A 19,385-nucleotide genomic window follows, 5' to 3' on the forward strand; every position below is an offset into this window, starting at 1 on the left:
TTAAATTCTTGTAAAAATAAAAGCTAATATTTTGAGAGCAAAGGTCAATATATTGGTCCCCAAACATCAGTTAAAATACAACTATAACTGTAAAATCAGCAGTTCAAAAATAAAAATTTATACACAAGCTTATTTATATATAAAAAAAAATTATTTACTTACTAATTCTAATCTAACTTTGGTTAATTAACTAATTAACCGAGGATGAGAGGTTTTCTGTTAAATCTTTCATTTACATTGCATTTAGTTCTAGCTTTTCTTTATAAATAATTATATAATAATCCAGGACACTGGCAAGTAATAATACCAAGAATAGAATCTTTTATTTTAAAAGTTTGAAATTTAAACAAAATTTTTTTAAAGAACAAGAAATTAAAGCATATATACTTACACTAGCATTTCTTTCCATGCTATTACAAAGTCTCCAAACACTTTCGCACCAATTTCAGTTAACTTTAAGAATTTTTCAATATTGCTATAAAAGGAAAATTAATACTTCACAAATTGTATTCAAAACTAATACTTTGCAAATGATTAAAAATAGATAAAATAAAAGTTAAATATTTAAGTTGGTAAAATATAAATAATAAATAAACCTTCAATTAAATTATGCATTATTAAACCCAGACTTTAAAATAAATATTGTATGTAAGGAATAATAATATAATTACAGATATAAAATATAAATAAAAGTCATAAAAGATAGACATTTTACTTTACAATATAATTTTTTATCTTATTTAGGTCTAAAAAAAATTATAAATTAAAATTTTATTTTAAAATATTTATTTAGTAATGTTAAACAAAAGTCTTTAATCTTAAAGTGCTTAATCTTTTGTATGCTATTTATGAGATAATAGACATTATTTAATACACATTTATGTTTGAAATATAACATTCTTATTTGATGGTGCGTATTTTAACAAGCAAAGTCGTAGAGAAAGAAATAATAATTATGATGTGACAATAAATGAATAAATCTATGTAATCAATAAGTGAAATCAAAGAGAAGGTTAAAGTAACTATAATTACTTACGCAGTGGCGTTCTTGATTTGTTCAGCAGTAATTTTATCACCTTCATCTTGCATAACTTTCCCATGTTTATCTGTTAAGTATTTATCTATGCCCTGCTTGAAAATATCAGGAATGCACCGCCCAAGTACTAAAAACAAAAATAAAATTTGAGCTAAAATATTTTTTCATTAAAAAAAAGTAGAAATTATCAAAAACTAAATGAAATTTTAATCTGTCTTCACTACTTTTATAAAAGAAATAGTTGTCTACCATGTCTTTTAAATGCAGACAAAGTAGAAAGGATTAAAGAAAAATTTGAAATACATAAGTTCTCTAAAACAGATGAGAAAAATAAAAACATCATCTCGCAGATACGAGAATAAACACGAACTTTTTATAAGAATATTAATATTTTTCTCTTCATTAAGTTAAAGACAGCTAAAAAATTATTGAAAAATTTGTATCATCCAAAGTATTTTTATAGTGAGTTCAAAGAACTGAGTAAATAATTTGAGTTTGATTAGAATAAAATTATAAATTTTGAACAATTATACACACTAAAAAATACATATAAACATATAAACACACTCAATAATTCTATGTTAAGGAAAATATTATTTTTATTTAATGAAAATATTGCACTTGATTTCATATAAGTTTTATTGATATTTTTAAAAAAAGTAAAAATATTTAAAAAATTGCAAAGTTAAACAGGTTTTCATTGCACATTTTTGTATCAGGTGACACAAGTTTGAATATGTGCTATGAACTCAAGATAACACTGACATATAAAAATAAAAAATGATAAACTTCAGTATCATCAAGATCATGAAGTGAAGTATTGAGGTTCTCTTCTCCATGCAGCAAATATGTGGATTAGTTTCGTTATAAAGAACCTCCAGGAGAGATAAAAAACTTGAGCTCAGAATTTCAGTTGAGCTTAATTCATGGTCAGTTCAGCTCAAAATTACAGGGGTAGGGACTTTAAGAAAGCATTGAAACTATGTAAATTGGTCATTCAATTCACTGTTACAGAAATTGAATGGCCAATTTCAGTGACAGTAAAAAATAGCAATTAAAGTCAGAATAGAAATTAAATATGGAGGACATCAATGTTAAAAGAACCAACAAGTTAAAATTTTATTCAGCTTACACTTTAATAAATCATTTAAAAGATGTTAGAGAAGTACATAATTATGAAATTATTATTATTAAATAGATCTAAACTATTTAATTACTTCTAAGTTTTATTACTTCTTTTAAAATTAAAATAAACTAGCTTACATAAAAAACATTAAGTAAAACAACAAATAATAAATATCTACTAAACATAAGTAACTCAAAAATTTCAGATAAAAGTACATAATGGCTACATTATATTAAGAACATAAAAAAGTACAAATTGAATACATATATATATATATATTACTATCATTAAAATGAAACAATTAATAAAAAGTATTACTAAATGAAAATAATTTTAAGCAATCCAAACATAAAAATTAATAAAAATTAGATGTAAATCAAATCACATGCAACTTCAACTAAATATAGTTTGTAACTTCAAAGTTTGAACATTTTAGCATTCAAACTGTAGTTAAACATTCCACAAACAGTCAAACGCTTAACAACTTAATGAAATCATAATACATTCCAAAAAGAATATATTTAATTATTAATGGTTAAATAAAACTAGTTATAGAACATTTTTTTTCTGTTTAGATCAGAAAAAATCATGCTTAAAGATTAACGTTATTGGTGTAAATGCAAATTGGAAACAAAACACTGAATTCATGCAGAACTGCAGTATAATACTACTCACAGACATCTTTTACTTTAGGTACCAAATGCTTATCTTCAAAGTTTGTTGCTCCAACTGATATGCAGTAACACAAGAAGAAAATAATTAATTAAAACTGATTTGATTTCTCATGAAATGATAATCAAATCAATTTATTCAGTGTGACAGAAAAAATATCTAAGAATAACGTATATCAATTTATTCAGTATGGCAGAAAGACAATATCAATCCCCAAGTGGAATATAAATAAATATGGATTTAAAATATAAATAAATATCAAATGGGAAAAAAAAAAGAAACAATTACTATACTAATATAATTTTAGAAGACATTTAAAGAAGTCAATAGCATTAAAATCAATAGCTCATAAAGAAGACAACAGCTTGAAACATTATGGCAAGTTTATGCATAATTCCAGTTTGAGACAGGAAAAATTTGAAGTGAATACGAAATTGAGGATCAAACAATTTTATTATAAGTTTTTCTTCATTCTCTTTCAGATTAGTTTAATAGGATGAAATGACATTTTTCATAATTTGATACACTTTACAATTTACATAATTTTTTAAAATAAAGTAGCATTAGAACATCTGATCTTATAAAATGTTTCAAAAGATTTAAATTATTCATCAAATTTTTCATCAAAATTTATTTTTAAATCTAATTTTGAAATTTAATAAATAAGGATACTAAACATATTATATAATTATTCATAAAGAAAAAAACACAAATAATTGGAAAAATTTTGATTTTTTTTTTCATCAGGAACATATTTTTAAAAAATATCATCAGCATTCGTATACATTGATAAAAAAATTCAACAGATATTTTTTTAAACTTAAGAAAAAGTTAAATTTACTTTAGGAAGAAACTTACATGGAGAACTTTTAAGATATAAAGTAGCACAATGTCCTTCATCGAGTAATTCTTGCAAAGTCTAAGAGAGATTGAAAAAAGTCTTATTTAGATAGCCAACTAAGTGTAAAAAATTTTAAAAAATAAAACAGTTTTTACCTTTGAATCCTTATTAACATCGTACTCACAAATTAATTTTTCCTTTGTTCGCTTATCTTTTTCTGGATCACCTGATACAGTGGGAATAAAATTTTCTGTTGGGCACGTAGAAACACAAACCTAATACATAAACGTAAAATATCTTTAATACAAAATGAGAAGCTTGATTTTTTTCTTCATTCAAATGTTTAACAATATCAATTTAAATTAAAAAGATTCAACAAATCTTGTTATTTCTTTGTCTTATTTTACTTCTTTATTTGTAACAAAATGCATTCGCATAATTAATATTTATATCTGGCATTTACATCTTTACTAGAGTGACAAACTGACTAATTCTTCCACTTATCTAATGGACCTAATTTAATTACTTCTTCTCTTTCACCATGAGGTATAACATATGAAAGGGAAAAACTTAAGAACTTGTGATACTTTCCGTAAGATAAAACTCAAGCATACCGATTTTAGAGTGCAATTTGTAACTCTTCTAATCCTCTAAAATGTAAAATAAAGTTATCTAGCCATGTTGCCTGATTCCTGTGAGCTAGAACATCCACAGTTGTAATAATATATATATCAAAGACACTTTTATATTAAATACCTGAATATTTACATAATTATTTTATTTCTTAGTATATAATGAACAAGTTAAACTTTTGAAGAAACATTCCAATCTAAGATTGAAAAAAATACAAAATATAGTCTGAGAATGTCTTAACTTGATTTAGTTCAGAGAGATGTAAAGCAAGAAGAAAAAAAAGGACTCTTTCCTCCTCAGGAAAAAGCATGCAGAAAGAGAAACCTAAACTTTGAAATTCTGTGTAAATTATGTATGGTATATTCACTACTAATGCAAAAAAGAATTTGAAAAAAATTTTTTTTTAATGTTAAAATAGCATTAAAATGGTATAATAGCATAATTAAAAATACCTGTGGAGTAGGGCAACCAGAATATATCACTTTAGGGCTGGCACACTTTCGTAAATCAAAAAAGAGTAGGTATGATTTATTTCTGAAAAAAAAAGAAAAAAGAAATTTAAAATTTTACAAAAAAAAAAAAAAAATTTCACACTAATATGCACATTGTTTTCATAAATTTCAAACTAGAAAATAACTATAGTTTAAAGGTAAAATTGGGAAACTAGCTCAACGTAATGCAAAGAATTATGTCAATATTGTTCCTTTGAAAAAGAATAAAAAATTATTGAAATAATTCTTTGGATTACACAATATGTAGGCAGGCTTTGTAGCGGTTTAAAATAAAAATTGGAACAATTATTGTGCAATACGTAGATTTTAGTAGAGCTAAAGAGCAAACAACAAAGAGCTAAACAAATAACGTGATCGACTGCCTTTAAAATTTGAAAAAAGAACACATGGGCAACATGGAACATTTTCAAACAAAAAATTAAGATAGGAACAAGATGATCAGAGGTGATTTTGAAAAAATAAAAAGAATAAGCATTCCAACATGACTAAGTTTTAATATGTATCAATACTATACAATCAAATATAAACTAAACTAAGGGGAAACTAAGTAACTCAATGCACGAACCAAAATTATTTAAGTTAATTTAAAATTCATCAAACAACAAAAAACTGTACCTAAACTAATATTAAATCTGTCAAAAAGTTATTAATTTTAGCAAGTTATAAAAATGTTCATAAATAACATACTTAAGTTCATCCACACCACACATATTTCCTTCGGAATCCGTGGGATAAAAAAGCACTTTTAAGTCCCCTGCTCGAAATGCTATGACGAATTAAAAAAGGACATTTTAACAAAAATTTAAAATAATAATAAAAATCTTAGAAGGAAAAATCTTACAATGCTGAAAATATAAATGTGGATTAAAAAATCATAAAATAAAATAAAAATTATACAACATGATTCAAGTTTGAAAAAAAGCATGCAATGCCATTAATGAGATTTTAAAATGGAATGTCATCAAGTAAGGAACTTAGGAAAATCATACTCTTAAAACTTTAAACACTAGGACAAAATTTACTTAATCGTTAATCGTTCTGTTCAGCAAGGGAAAAAAAGGCACTGCACATTTACTTACTTAAATAGATTTATAAGTCATGTAAATGTGCAGTGTCCTTATACATACATAGTACTTATATACATATCAATGAAGACAAAAAGGATAAAAAAAATGCGAGAAAAACGAAGAGCATTAATAAGTTTTATTTACTGCACATAAGCTGCAAGTATATAGAACTCATAAAATAAGTTTAAATATTGAGAAAATAACAAAGATTTATTAAAAGAGAAGAAGAAAAATTATAAAAATAAAATTACTTTTTAAAAACATTTTTAAAAAATTTTCTTTATGTATCTTGAAAAAAAGAAGAAAAAAACATTCAAATGGTAGAAAACAAAATAAAGAAACGTCTTCATCAGCTCGCACGGTAATATCCAGACTATTATATTGATATATTTTGCTTTGGCTACATTGATACAATACTAGAAAGCACTCTTTTTTGTGGATATAACCGTGTGAGCTGATGAAGAAGTTATATTTTTTTCCCTTTATTTTGTTTTCTGGAATTTGAAATTTTTTTTTTTTCCTTTGAGATACATAAAAAAAATTTTTTTAAATGTTTTTGAAAAATAATTTTATTTTTATAATTTTTCTTCTTCTTTAATTAATTTTAATTATTTTCCATGTTTTCTCAATATTTAAACTTATATATACTTAATATATATATATGTGGTGATGGGTCCGCCGCTCATCGTAAATGTAACGTATAATGTAAATATGTTCAATAAAATATCAGTATTACAAAGGAGCTATCCTCGCTTACTTCATATATATACAAAAAAAGAAGTTTTTACTGTTCCTATGCTTCTTCTCAAAACTTTTTAATACAGATTTGGCACAGTTTGATATCAAGTACTTCTAATTATGTTTCAAATTAATTTATATTTCTATCATAATACAAGATTACCACAAAAGAGTGACCAAATTTAAATGTTTATTTTTTTAAAAAAATTATTACATATATTACAATTAATATACATGAAATTAAATAAAAATATACCAAGATTTTTTCAATTAGAAATGTTTCATATGAATTTTTTTCTTTCTTTTTTGGCCATTAACATCTAATGTGTAATCTAGTCAGTTTTACAACAATGTCGATGTTTTCTAATGCAGTGCAAGTACTTTTGCAGAGATTTCTTGCAGTACATCGGAAACAAAAAACTTGACATACTTTTCTCTAAGTTTGTGCATCACTTATAGCAAATTCTATAAATGAGGCTCGGAAAAAAAACATAATTTTAAAGCAAAAAAATTTCAGCATGATTTTTAAATGAACTAAAAATATTTTTAACTTTGAAGGTTATACTTTCCAGAAAAAATATGTCCAAAATTTTATTTAAGTTTAATGTGATTTCAATAACAATTTCAGTTGTAATCTAAATAAAGGTAAATATTATTACCAAAAACTCCAACCACTATCCATCCTGCTATGAAAGCAATGAACAAAAATAGACAAATTATGTCAGTGCAGCTCCTGAAATCAAAAATATTTAAGGATTTATATTTTATGTAAATAAAAGTTATTACATGCAACATTTTTATTTGAAAATTTTATGAATCAATAAATAATATTCTACAAACTACAACAAATGATAATTAAAAATAAAATATTTAAATAAGTTAATAATAACAGAATATTACACATAAAGGGAAGAAAAAAACTATATTTATAAAGAATTTATTAATGAGAGCTTTTAGCATCTTTTGAGACATCACAAATTTATAAAACTGCAACATTTATTGAAACTGTAAAATAAGTTAATTCCAGCAATAAATTTTTGTAAACATCATTATGCAAAACATTGTAAATAAAGCTTTTGAATAATAAGAATACATCAATCTATTTTCAATACTAACTTATGTTACGCAAATTAACTTACCGGTTTTTTATAGGACCTCTGAATTCTGGGTCATATCGGAACTGTTCACCTGAAACATAAAAATCAGTTTTTAGATTTTCATTGTTGATTCAATTGAACCTGCATTAACACTTTTTGGGGAGTTATCAAAAAGCAGCATAATCATAAAAAATTTAAATCAGTAGTATTTGGTAAAAAGTTAAAAATTTTCAGACTTCTCAGAAAACCCCAGAGGGTTTTTTTCAGATTGGACCAAGTTGAAAAAATCCATCTTTATACCCATCAAGTGGTTTTTTTTTTTTTTTTCACATTTTATAACTAACAATTAATATTCTTAGACAACAAAACTGTTCTTTAAAATTATCAACGTTTTTTTTTATAAGTTTAATATGTTTATACAAAATTATGAAGTAAAACTTTTCAGAAATCTGATTTTTTTTACAAACAAAATTTAATATAAATAAATTTAATACGTATTAAAAGTAAAATATATGATTAAAAAATATATTGCTATGTTATAATTTTTAAATCTTAAATTAAGTTTTTAATCTAAGTTTTTAAATCTAAATACTTATCTATTATTTTGAAACTTTATTATTTGATTTGCTATTAAATAATCAGAATAAGATTTTGTTCATTACAAAAGAAAGATTAAATTACATCATTTTCATATAATGAAATTATTAATGAATGGAATGTGAATGCATATTATAGATATGGTTGTTCATGATATTATTCTTACATAATTATTATTTAAATTTAATGAGTATTTCTGCATGTTCATTAAGACTTGAAATTACATTACTTGGAATGCTAAGAATACAAATGTTTAAAATTTATTTTCTCTTTTGATTCATTTCAAAAACAAAAAGTATAATAAAGGTGAAAGTTGATAATTTTTTGTAGACAGAAAGACAAATAAAGAATTCAAACACTGAAAAATTCATATGAACATACCATATGCTATAAAATGTTATATGCTATTTAATTTCATATTTACAACTTAAAACTATTCACATAACATATTAAGCTCATCAAGTTACAAAGAATAATTTCAGTAACTTTATCATTATGCAATTCATTATAGAGTTAGAAAGCAAAAAAATGAATGACATGATGGTTATTCTTTTATAATGGTTACTCTTTTAATCATTTCTTTTATTAATCCAGTGTTTTCACTACAGCGTGAGAACGCGAGAATCTCGCATATTTTCTTATATTCTCGCATTAAAAAATGATAACTGCGAGAAATTCGCGCATTCTATAAACCTATTTCAAAATTCGCGAATTTCTCGCATTTTGAAAAAAATTTCTCATTTGCGCCATTTAGAATAAAATCCGTTTCACTTTTCTTCCTGGATCTTTTATTATTTTCAACATCTGCCCCATTATCTAGCTTCCCTATTTACCAGTATTGTTCAGAACCTTTAAGAACAACAGAACACCATCCTTCCGAACCACGGAACCTCTTTCAGAACGCATTTCTCTGCAACCACGTGTTTACCGTAGGTAAGGTTTCTTCATGTAAGACGTTCAAATTTTTTGCTCGTTAATGTAAGATGGACAAATACCTTGTAAAGCCAATATCTTCTACTCCGAAACGGACAAATGAAAATGAAACAAATGTGGGTAGAAACGATCAAAACGAAACAAATACGCATTTGAGCAACCTGATGAGAATAGCTGATGAAAAAGTAGATGTAGAACATTTTCCATATGATGATGCTGCAAAAATATTCAATGCTTTAAAAATTAGAAGATATTAAAAATGCATTATGATTAAAGAAATGATTTTTTTTTTTAAAGTCTTTTGGTGCTTTNTTTTTTTTTTTTTTTTTTTAATTTTTGAAGTCTCACTTAACTTTTTGAAATCTCACCCTGTTTTTGAGAAAGGGGGAAAAATTCTCACCCATTTTTTTTCTGAGATGAAAACACTGATTAATCCCTTTAATAATCAAGCAATATTTTTTCAATATATACATTTTATTCTAATATTTAGTAAGTATTAGTATGCTTATAGAATAAATTAAAGAAAACTTTATATCCGAACGAAATTGGAAAATTGGAACGGAATCTTTTTGTCATCCCCATCCCTCCCCTCAAAAAAATCTATCCCTGGTCAAAATTTGGGTCCCCCCCCCAAAAAAAAAATACTTATATGGGCTAAGTTATTTTTTAAAATCCCTGGTTTTTGTAAACCCTGTTTCTTAGTAACACAACTTTCTTGAACCAGTGGAAGAAATCAGTGAATGAAAAAAATCACTTTGAAGTAATAGTGTCCTATGATGACATTGAGTGAAAACTTACTTTTATAGACATGTAGAAATTTTTTTGAAAATCAATACATAAACTATTTCAATGAATAAAAAAAAAAAATTATAAAACTTAACAATACCTGAAAAAATTCAGTTGAAAACTAACCTACATAAATGTATAGGTTTATTCTAAGAAAAACTTACAATATCAGCTTTTGTGAAGAAAAAAAACAAATTAAAAACAGTACAGAACTTAACTTGATTTACATTATGTAGTGCAAGAAACTGTTTCACAAGGAATTTTTTAGCAGCTTTTTTTCTATTTACATTTATATGGATTAGTACTCCAGGGACAATATATAATTCTCAGTAAGGAAACAATATCAAAAAAAAAACTACCCATTTTCAAGAATTGTTTAAAAACTACACATTCAAATACTATATCATTACGCTCTTTAAGATATCTATTATCAGCAAGATTGACAAGTTTTTAATGGTTTTAAACTACGGATATCACTGTCACATCAAAAATTAAGTTATTAAATAGCATATTGCATACCTAGTTTAATCTCAAATATTAAATAAAAAATTTCTAATTTTTAACATATACAGAACAGAAAATGCTTTAGAAATGAAAACTGAGATTATAATTTAAAAATAAAATTATTTAAATGCAAATTTTTATTGATACAACACTGGTATAAGCATAAACCTGTCATGTATATAAATCAACATATATATATATATATATACATATTCTTGAGATATCAACAACTAAATGCTAACAGTAGATGCAGTGGAGCTCTAAAATTAAAGGATTACCAAAAATAGAGGATATATGTCCATATCAGTATCTGCGTAGTTCAATTATAATCCTTAGAGTGCAAAATGGATTTTAAACTTACAAAATTTTAAAAAAATTTATATCAGTTTTCCCCATGGGTGCTTGCAAGTTACATCTCTCAAGTTGAAGTTTCTTTTTTGGACAACTTCTCAAAAGTTGTCTAAGCACAGCTATTAGTTTGGCATAAATACCGTGACAAAAAACTTTCCTAAATAATTGAGGAATGAGAACTAATTATGAAGTAAAATTTCTACTTAGATATACTCCTTGATAACTACATATTTTTATATGAGCGTTTATATATGTTAAAAAATATTTATGTTAGTTTAATGTTTGAGTACAATATAAAAAACTGGACATGTTATGATTTCTTATGTAAATTTTGAGGATTTAAGTTAATTTTGGAGGTTTAAAAGCTCAAACTCGGTTTAAAAGTAAGAATTAAATAAATATTTAAATAAAAATACTTACCAAATTTACCATTATGCTCGCTAGGAGATGAAGGCATAGCTGGAGATAAATTACCTATTTCAATACAGAAAAATAAAGATTTTATTATAGCTAATTAAAAAAAAAAAATTTCATAATACAAAGAAACAGGAGATTTCAATGGCACTTTTAAATACTATATTTCAACCTTAAAAAGATGCTGAGAAAACATGAGTAGTTATTTTACATTTCAATGTTAAAAATTAAAGGGAATAAACCATAAACATTTTATCAATAAAATAACACGAGAATTTTATTTATAAAATTAAGTATTCATTACTTCGTACAATGCTTAGCACGAATAAAATAAATTATATTCAATAAACATGCTTTCTTAATACATATTTCGACTATCGCTTTCTCTTCTCAATCAACAATATCTGTCAAGAAAAGAACAAAACAACAAGCTTTTTGTTTTTCTTTCTTTTCTCTCCAATGTTTCTATTTTCACAATTATCATTGCCAGATCCATTTTACCATCAAAAAACTAGAATAAAAAGAAATGGTATAGCAAGTAACTTGGTTTTGCATTTGCATATGAGGTAAGCTGTAGGGGTCATTTAGATTAGGGCGACTTGAGGCGTGAGTAAAAAATATATTTGTTTACGCCGGTTCGACTCTCCTTGGCCAAAGGATAAACATATATGACACACGACATAGATATGTGGCGTTGCTTGTTGTCATAGTTATGCAATTAAATCTGATTCATAGTAACTAACCAAGCTGCAGCGTTAAGGGAGCATTCACACTGCATGCGATTAAAAACGCATCTGCGAGTGTTTATAAGCTGCATGTCAACTGCGTGATTCGGCGCAACCATGCGATTTCTGCGGTATTCCTCCGGAGTTGCAATTACCCGATCCTTTTGAACCGGTACAGCTTAACTGATATGGTACGACTGCATTTGATTGGCAGGAGACGTAGTGCAAAATTAAAAGTTTGTGATTCAATTATATCTTTCCGAACAGAATATCTTCAGAGAGAGAGAGAGGTGGGATAGCTCGGCTGGTAAGGAGTTGGACTCGTGTTCATGAGAACGGGAGCCAGAATCCAGCTGACCGAAGAATCCACGTGATTTAAATGGTGACTGGTGCACGTTAAATCTGTTGGGATCACAAAGTCCTCCAAGTTCCCATAATGAATCAATACTTCTGGGGGTACTGATCCAGGGGTTCCCATGTCTTCTGGCTTATGTTCAAATTACAAGGTTATGGAGTTGAACATTGGTAGTCGTAAACACTATTTGGGTCCCGCTGTTCAACGACAGTAATAAATAAAATTAAAAAGAAAATTATTGCAGTTAACTTGACCAATTTTGCTCAAATTTTGGATCCTATTATTAAAATTTACATTAAAATAAATAGCAAAAATTTTTTTGTAAAAAAATTCATAAAAAGACAATGAAAAATATTTTTACATTTTGCAGTATACTTTTTTTTTCATAAGAGGGAAGAAAAAGGATTTTGAAGCTCATTTTTGATCTTTTTCCTAACTCAACTCGCAGTATTTTAAAGAAAATTTTGATGTTATTTTTTATATTTAAAATTCGTATCGTATTATTTTGCACAATTCAAAGTATTGAAAATGATGTAGGATTACGATGCACATTATTATTATTTTTTTTTAAAGCATTCAGAAAATAAGTAGTACTTAAAATTATTAATAAAATATGTAGGATACGTACACATCATGTGCATTATTTTTAAAAAGCAATCTAATTTTTTACTATTAATTACATATTAAATATATTTGATTACCTTTACTATTGAATTTATTTCAATATTCAAATTTTTAATTTGGTGCATAAAAAATAATTTTTGATATTTCAAAATTTTTTGATAAGTCAATAATCTCAAAAAAATACAAAATAAAAAGTAACATACCAAATTTGCTGACTAAAAGTACTCCAAATGCCTAATGTTGCTGTTTAAATTCTTAAAAAGAAAAGACGAAAAAAAGAAAAAGAAAAAAGAAACACTATTTAACCCTTTTGACGGTTTTGCACGTAAAAAGTATTATAACCTGCAGTCTTCTCTGACAAGGGAAACTAGGGAAGTGTGACTCACCAATTTTGAAATAAACTAGTGGGATGTATGCCTTAAGCATAATTTTAGGGGGCAACATTCGTTTCGGCCCATTGAAGGTCCTGTGAGGGATAAAAAATAATTCAATATATAGAAAAATCGGTATTTTATTACTTCAATGCAGACTATTACTTGTTGAGAACTAAATGGAACTAAATTATCGTACATTTTAAATTTAAATATACGATAATTTGATTGGACTGGAACGGAAGTATGGTTCAATTAAATTCATTATTAAGACTATAGCAATTCTGCACTAAACTGCTTATCCAATTTTTTAACAATACNTTTTTTTTCAAAAAACTTTCCAAATTAATTGGAGTATGTAATTGTAAATCAATTAATCAATTAATAATTAATTAATAATTAACAATTAATTGACAATTAATTTTTGATTACTTTGTTAATTAGCAAATTAATTAATTATCCAATTAATTACAAATTAATTGGATTATGGGACAAATACAATAACTAATAGTCTGCATTGAAGTAATGAAATACCGATTTTTCTATATATTGAATTATTTTTTATCTCTCACAAGACCTTCTATAGGCCGAAACGAATGTTAATTAATTTATTAATTAGCAAATTAATTAATTATCCAATTAATTACAAATTAATTGCATTATGAGACAAATACAATAACTAATAGTCTGCATTGAAGTAATAAAATACCGATTTTTCTATATATTGAATTATTTTTTATCTCACACAGGACCTTCTATGGGCCGAAACGAATGTTGCCCTCTAAAATTATTCCTCATAAGGAATACATCCCACTAGTTTATTTCAAAATTGGCGAGTCACACTTCCCTAGTTTCCCTTGAGTAGCAAGCCCGGTTTTCTCATGTTATTAGGTAGAGAAATGGTGTATAGGGAAATGGTTTATTTTTTCGCATTTTTTAACACTTTTGATACTAATTTAGAAAATTTTGTTTTAAATTTTTAGAAATTTTTTTTCTTCTGGATTTTCAGACAATTTTTCTTTTAGATTTTCAGTCTTTTGATAATTTTGAAATTAACATTATTTTAAAAATTTAATGAAAATTTATTCTCATTTTCTCCGAATATAAATGTTTTAGTACAATTATATGTTCTATGAAATTTTAGGAAGGAAATGATGGTTTCTGATTGTAATTTTCATTTAAACACAAAGGATTTTTTTCCCTTCATTTTAAGGATATTTTACAGATTTTTTGGTCATCAGATTCCGAGTTGTAATCATAATCAACAATCATCAAACCTTCATCTGCAATCATAATCTATATTGCTTTCAAATTTACTAAATTTTTCAAAAAAATAAAAAAATAAACACATTTTTTGAAAATCTGGTCTTACAGCTAACTTGATTTTTATCACCCTAACAGTTGGAGCTTTCCTTTGAGTCGCCAAATGTCAGATTGTCAATTATTATTACTTGTTTTGCTTCTGTTTTGCTACAGAATAAATATAATTTTTGTATAAAGAAAAATTATTTAAACTTTTGATTTAGGTCCATTTAATTTTCATTATTATTTTTTTTTCTTTTCGTCTCAAAGTAAATGCAACTTATTATTATTATTTTTTAAATGTGATCTCATTGCTAAGCGTAATTTTCATATTCTAAATTGTAAAGACGTGAACTTGTAGACAATATAATGGTAAACAAGGTATTCAAAATCTCCATATGTAATGTCTAAACTATTAGTTCAAAGAAAAATATGAGATAAACTTATATACAAAAGTGATTTGTTAACAAGCATAGATATTCTTAAAAAAGATGGAAACGAAAAGAAAGAAAGAAAGAACGAAAAATCATAAGAAAAGAGGGAAAAAAAACTTAACTGATTTTGTGCAATTTTTTAGGGAAATTAAGATGACGAAATAAAATAAAATTTTTTAAAACTACGTTTGCTAAGTAGATAAAAAGGAGGAAAAATCATTCTATTTTTGTCACTCTAAAATTAAAAATATGGGATGCATTAATTGAAAGACGAGAGGCAGAGGATTTTCGTTGATGATAGAAATTCTTAAGGAAAACGATTTGGAATACATTTTCGTTTTTGTACCAAAAATAAAATTATTTTCATCTTCTACGTCCTCTTAAAAAATGCATATTTCAAAATTTTTGTATTTAATTTTATATTTTTCTTCTTTTCTGTTCTGTATGTGTTTGCTTCTGTTTGTGACGAAAAATAGACGGAATTAGAAGGGAAATATTAGATGTCGGAAAATAGACGAAATTTTGATTGGTGAAAAAAAAAGCGATAAATTAGTCATTGAATGCAGAGATGCAGTGGAAATTAAACACTCTAACTAGTCAATAAATGTTTGACATTTGTATTTACGATTGATTCTTTTTGTAATGCTTAAGAAAACTAGCACAGATTCTCAATTCAAATTTAAATGCTCTAGCTGGCCCAACAATGTTCGAAATTTTGATTGTCGATAAATTTTATTTGTCGATAATATAGCGATAAATTCTGCTTCTAGCCGTCAGAAAACGATCGACATTTTAACTGCAATTCGGCACAGAATTCATGTTAAAATTTGAGTGTAATAGCTAAACGGAAACGGCCAAAATTTTGATTGAGAGCCGCGATGGCTCAGGGAATAGAGCGTTCGCTATCCAATGAGGCGAACCGGGTTCGAATCCCAGTCGATACAAATTCCACATCCGTCTTGCACCGACCACAGTGCTAATTTGAAATATCCTCAGTGCTAGACGGATCATGGGTTAGAGTCCCCTTGCCGTAAGGCTAACCGTGGGAGGTTCTCGTGGTCTTCCTCTCCATGTAACGCAAATGTGGGTTGGCTCCATCAAAAAGTCCTCCACGAAGGCAAATTTCTCCCAATACTCGATCCAGGAGTTCCCTTGTCTTCCGGATTGGGTTCAAAATTACAAGACTACGGGATTGAACATTAGTAGTCGTAAACCCATAAAATTTGGTCTGCTGATCTACGACGGTTATAAAAAATAATTTGATTGACGATAAATTTTTTTTGTCGATAATATAGTGATAAATTCTGTTTGTAGCGATCAAAAAACGATTGACACTTTTATTGCCATTCAGCACAGAACTCATGTTAAAATTTGAGTATAATAGCTAATCGGAAAAGGTCACAATTTTGATTGGCGACATATTCCCCTTTGCGATAATGTGGAGATAAAACTCTGCTTATAGTGGTCGGGAAATGATTGAAACTTATGTTGTCATTAAATACAAAGCTGAAGTGGAGATATGAGCATTCTAGTAGGTTGAAACGTTTAAAGAACTTTTTTTTTCTTTATAAATTCCGTGGGGCAATAATGTGATGATAAATTCTGCTTGTACCTTTTAGGAAACGAGTAAAACTTGAATTGTCATCAAGCAGGAAGATCATATAAAGATTTTAGTGTTTTAGCAGCGTGGAGAATTTGTCAAGATATCGATTGAAAAATTTTATCCTTACAGACCCAAAAGCAAATAAATAAAAAAATAATTCAAAAATAATTTTTAAAAAAATGAATTGTTTACTAATTTAAAAGTGCTTGAGGAAATTTTCACTCTGCCTTCTTTCAGAATTCTTTTTTTTTTTTAAATTTTCAAATGTATTGTTGAGTTACATTTATAAGGTCTGATAACTTTATTTATCGGTAACTAAAATAGAAAAGTCAGAATTCTACAACAGGAAATAATGAGTTGTATATTTCCTGTGCCTCATGTGGAGCTATAAATAGTGCGGCATCTATTGTAACATACGGAAAAAATTTGTATTTTTATTTTTAAAAACTATTTTGAAAAGATACTCATAATATTTAAAAACTTTTTTAAAATGTTATAAAAAATTAATTGAAATATCTGACATGAAGTACGTCTCATACTCCTAAGAAAGAATGCCTTATTAAGTAGTTGGTTACATTTGGAAGGGAGCTACTTGATTATAATCTCGCTGCTTTATTATAATCTCTTTTCCTTATAATTTATAATTATATTAAGCAATATGTAAATGTTAATTCATTGAAGAATAAGTGCTAAGAGATAGAATTATAATTAAAATTAGGTTTTATTCAAAAGAGTTGTCTATGAAAAGAAAACAATCCTGGGAAATTTTCCGTACATTTCTGATAGCAATGACATTTCTGATTTTCTTTTTTTAACTTAATGTATACAGTATTTAAATAATTTGGTAATTTTTTCCGTCCGATGGTAACGGTTTATCGAACTTTCTGTTCTTCAAACTTACAGTTTTTATTACCACACATTTAGTAAAAATATAAAACTGGAAAATAAATTTAATCAACTAAATGATTTTTATGCCATGCTCTAAGAATTGATATGATAAAATTAGCAACTATTATCACATTTACTATCAAACAGCATGGCAATAAAGCCATAATTTTTTGTTAATTTTATCAAAAATCGTAACCAAAGCGCATCGTTAAAAAATACCGCGATTTTTGGTACGATCATGGAGACAGAAACACGATAAATATTATCATAATCAGGTAGTTTTGACTATTCTTTTTTTGATGAATAAATAAACTGTTGGAAAATTTAACATTCATAATTTGTTTTGAAATTTTTTTTAAAGAATGCACTTTTTTTGCTTCCAATGTTCTGCATAACTTCAAATTTATTCCTGGCATACAATTTATAAATGTAAAATTAATTTTTCAACCAATTTTTCTGGATATTTCTAATTAAATTTAAGCACAAAATTGTTCATTCTAATTCGGAAAACGATTCCAAAAGTTTGCCATTTTTAGAATCGTTTTCTTTTAAAATGCATTTTAATGATTTTTTGATAATAGTTAAATTCTTCAAAAATTTTAATGGTAATTTTAGCATATATTTTATAAAATACATGAATACAGGTAGTGCTATACGAGGAGAAACAGTAGAAGCGTTTAAATAAAATAACTTCGTTTCTAAACTATTTATAGTTTAACTTACATTATTGTAAAGAAAACATTAATTTTGGTGTTATTAAATACAAAAAAAAAACTAATTAAATTCGACAAAAAATTTTTACTTTAGCTTTTTAAACAAATATACATTAAAAGGTTTATATTTTTGATCACTGTTGATGTGTACTATTACAAAATAATTATCAAGTACAAAAAAAATTAATTCGACAACAAATTTTTACTTTGGTTTCTTAAAAAAAATATGCACTCAACGGTTTATATTTTTGATCATTGTTGATTTGTACCATTACAAAATATACCGTGAAATGTTGATTTCATCTGCTGATTTTTATAAGATGCATGTGCAAAGTATAATAATTACCAAACATTTATAGAATTTAATTTTGGAAAGTTGAATTGTATTTGTATTTCTTTTTGAGTACAGAGATTTGATGACTAAGAAGTGCTGATAAAGAAATTGCCTGTTTACAAAGGAAATCTTCTTTGTTATTAAAGTATCTGTTTATCTTCCTTACTAAAATGTTAACTTAATCTATCAATTTTGATGAAATGTTTGCATAGTATATGCATTGACCTGGCATTTATAAAATATTATGAAAAAATAATGCTTTTGTGACACCTCAATTTAGAAGATTTTGATGTTGAAAATGTAATGTTAAAAAATGACATTTTATGAAAAAAAAAGAACACTTTTTTTTGAGCTATGAATATATCTGAATAAATCTTTTTTCTAATACCTTTAAGACGAATTTCTAATATCTTAAGATAATATCTTAATATGATGGTTAAGAGTTTAAAAACTAATCGGATGATAGATCAGTAATCGTAAAATGAAATACATTATTTCATAAATGTAATAAAAAGTTTTAAACAACCATGCAACGTCTCAATGACTCCTTAATGTCTCTTAGCTAATTTTACAACTTGAAAAAATTTCGTTTTTTAAGTTCATTTGGTCTTAGATTAAAAACTCATTGAAGACTTGTAAAAAAATGTTTCAATAAACTTTTGCAATTTGATTCCAGAAAATACATTAAAATGTTTAAAAGTTATACTATTTATTAAATTATCTATTCAT

At 26.1% G+C, this 19,385-nt stretch overlaps 1 protein-coding gene across 1 annotated transcript in view; it reads right to left on the minus strand.

Moving 5' to 3' along the window:
* Positions 1–11,774, minus strand: part of LOC107455706 (Choline transporter-like 2) — a gene marked incomplete in the record, with an annotated part of 31,129 nt that extends 19,355 nt beyond the window's left edge. The window contains 11 exon segments of the mRNA XM_071181360.1: positions 392–475; positions 1,037–1,163; positions 2,838–2,891; positions 3,693–3,753; positions 3,831–3,950; positions 4,761–4,842; positions 5,508–5,586; positions 7,285–7,358; positions 7,765–7,813; positions 11,314–11,367; positions 11,612–11,774. Coding sequence (XP_071037461.1) covers positions 392–475; positions 1,037–1,163; positions 2,838–2,891; positions 3,693–3,753; positions 3,831–3,950; positions 4,761–4,842; positions 5,508–5,586; positions 7,285–7,358; positions 7,765–7,813; positions 11,314–11,350 — 767 coding nt within the window.
* Between the last annotated feature and the right edge of the window lie 7,611 nt (positions 11,775–19,385).

The sequence above is a fragment of the Parasteatoda tepidariorum genome, chromosome 1 (assembly GCF_043381705.1).
Source record: "Parasteatoda tepidariorum isolate YZ-2023 chromosome 1, CAS_Ptep_4.0, whole genome shotgun sequence".
NCBI classification, from domain to species: domain Eukaryota; kingdom Metazoa; phylum Arthropoda; class Arachnida; order Araneae; family Theridiidae; genus Parasteatoda; species Parasteatoda tepidariorum.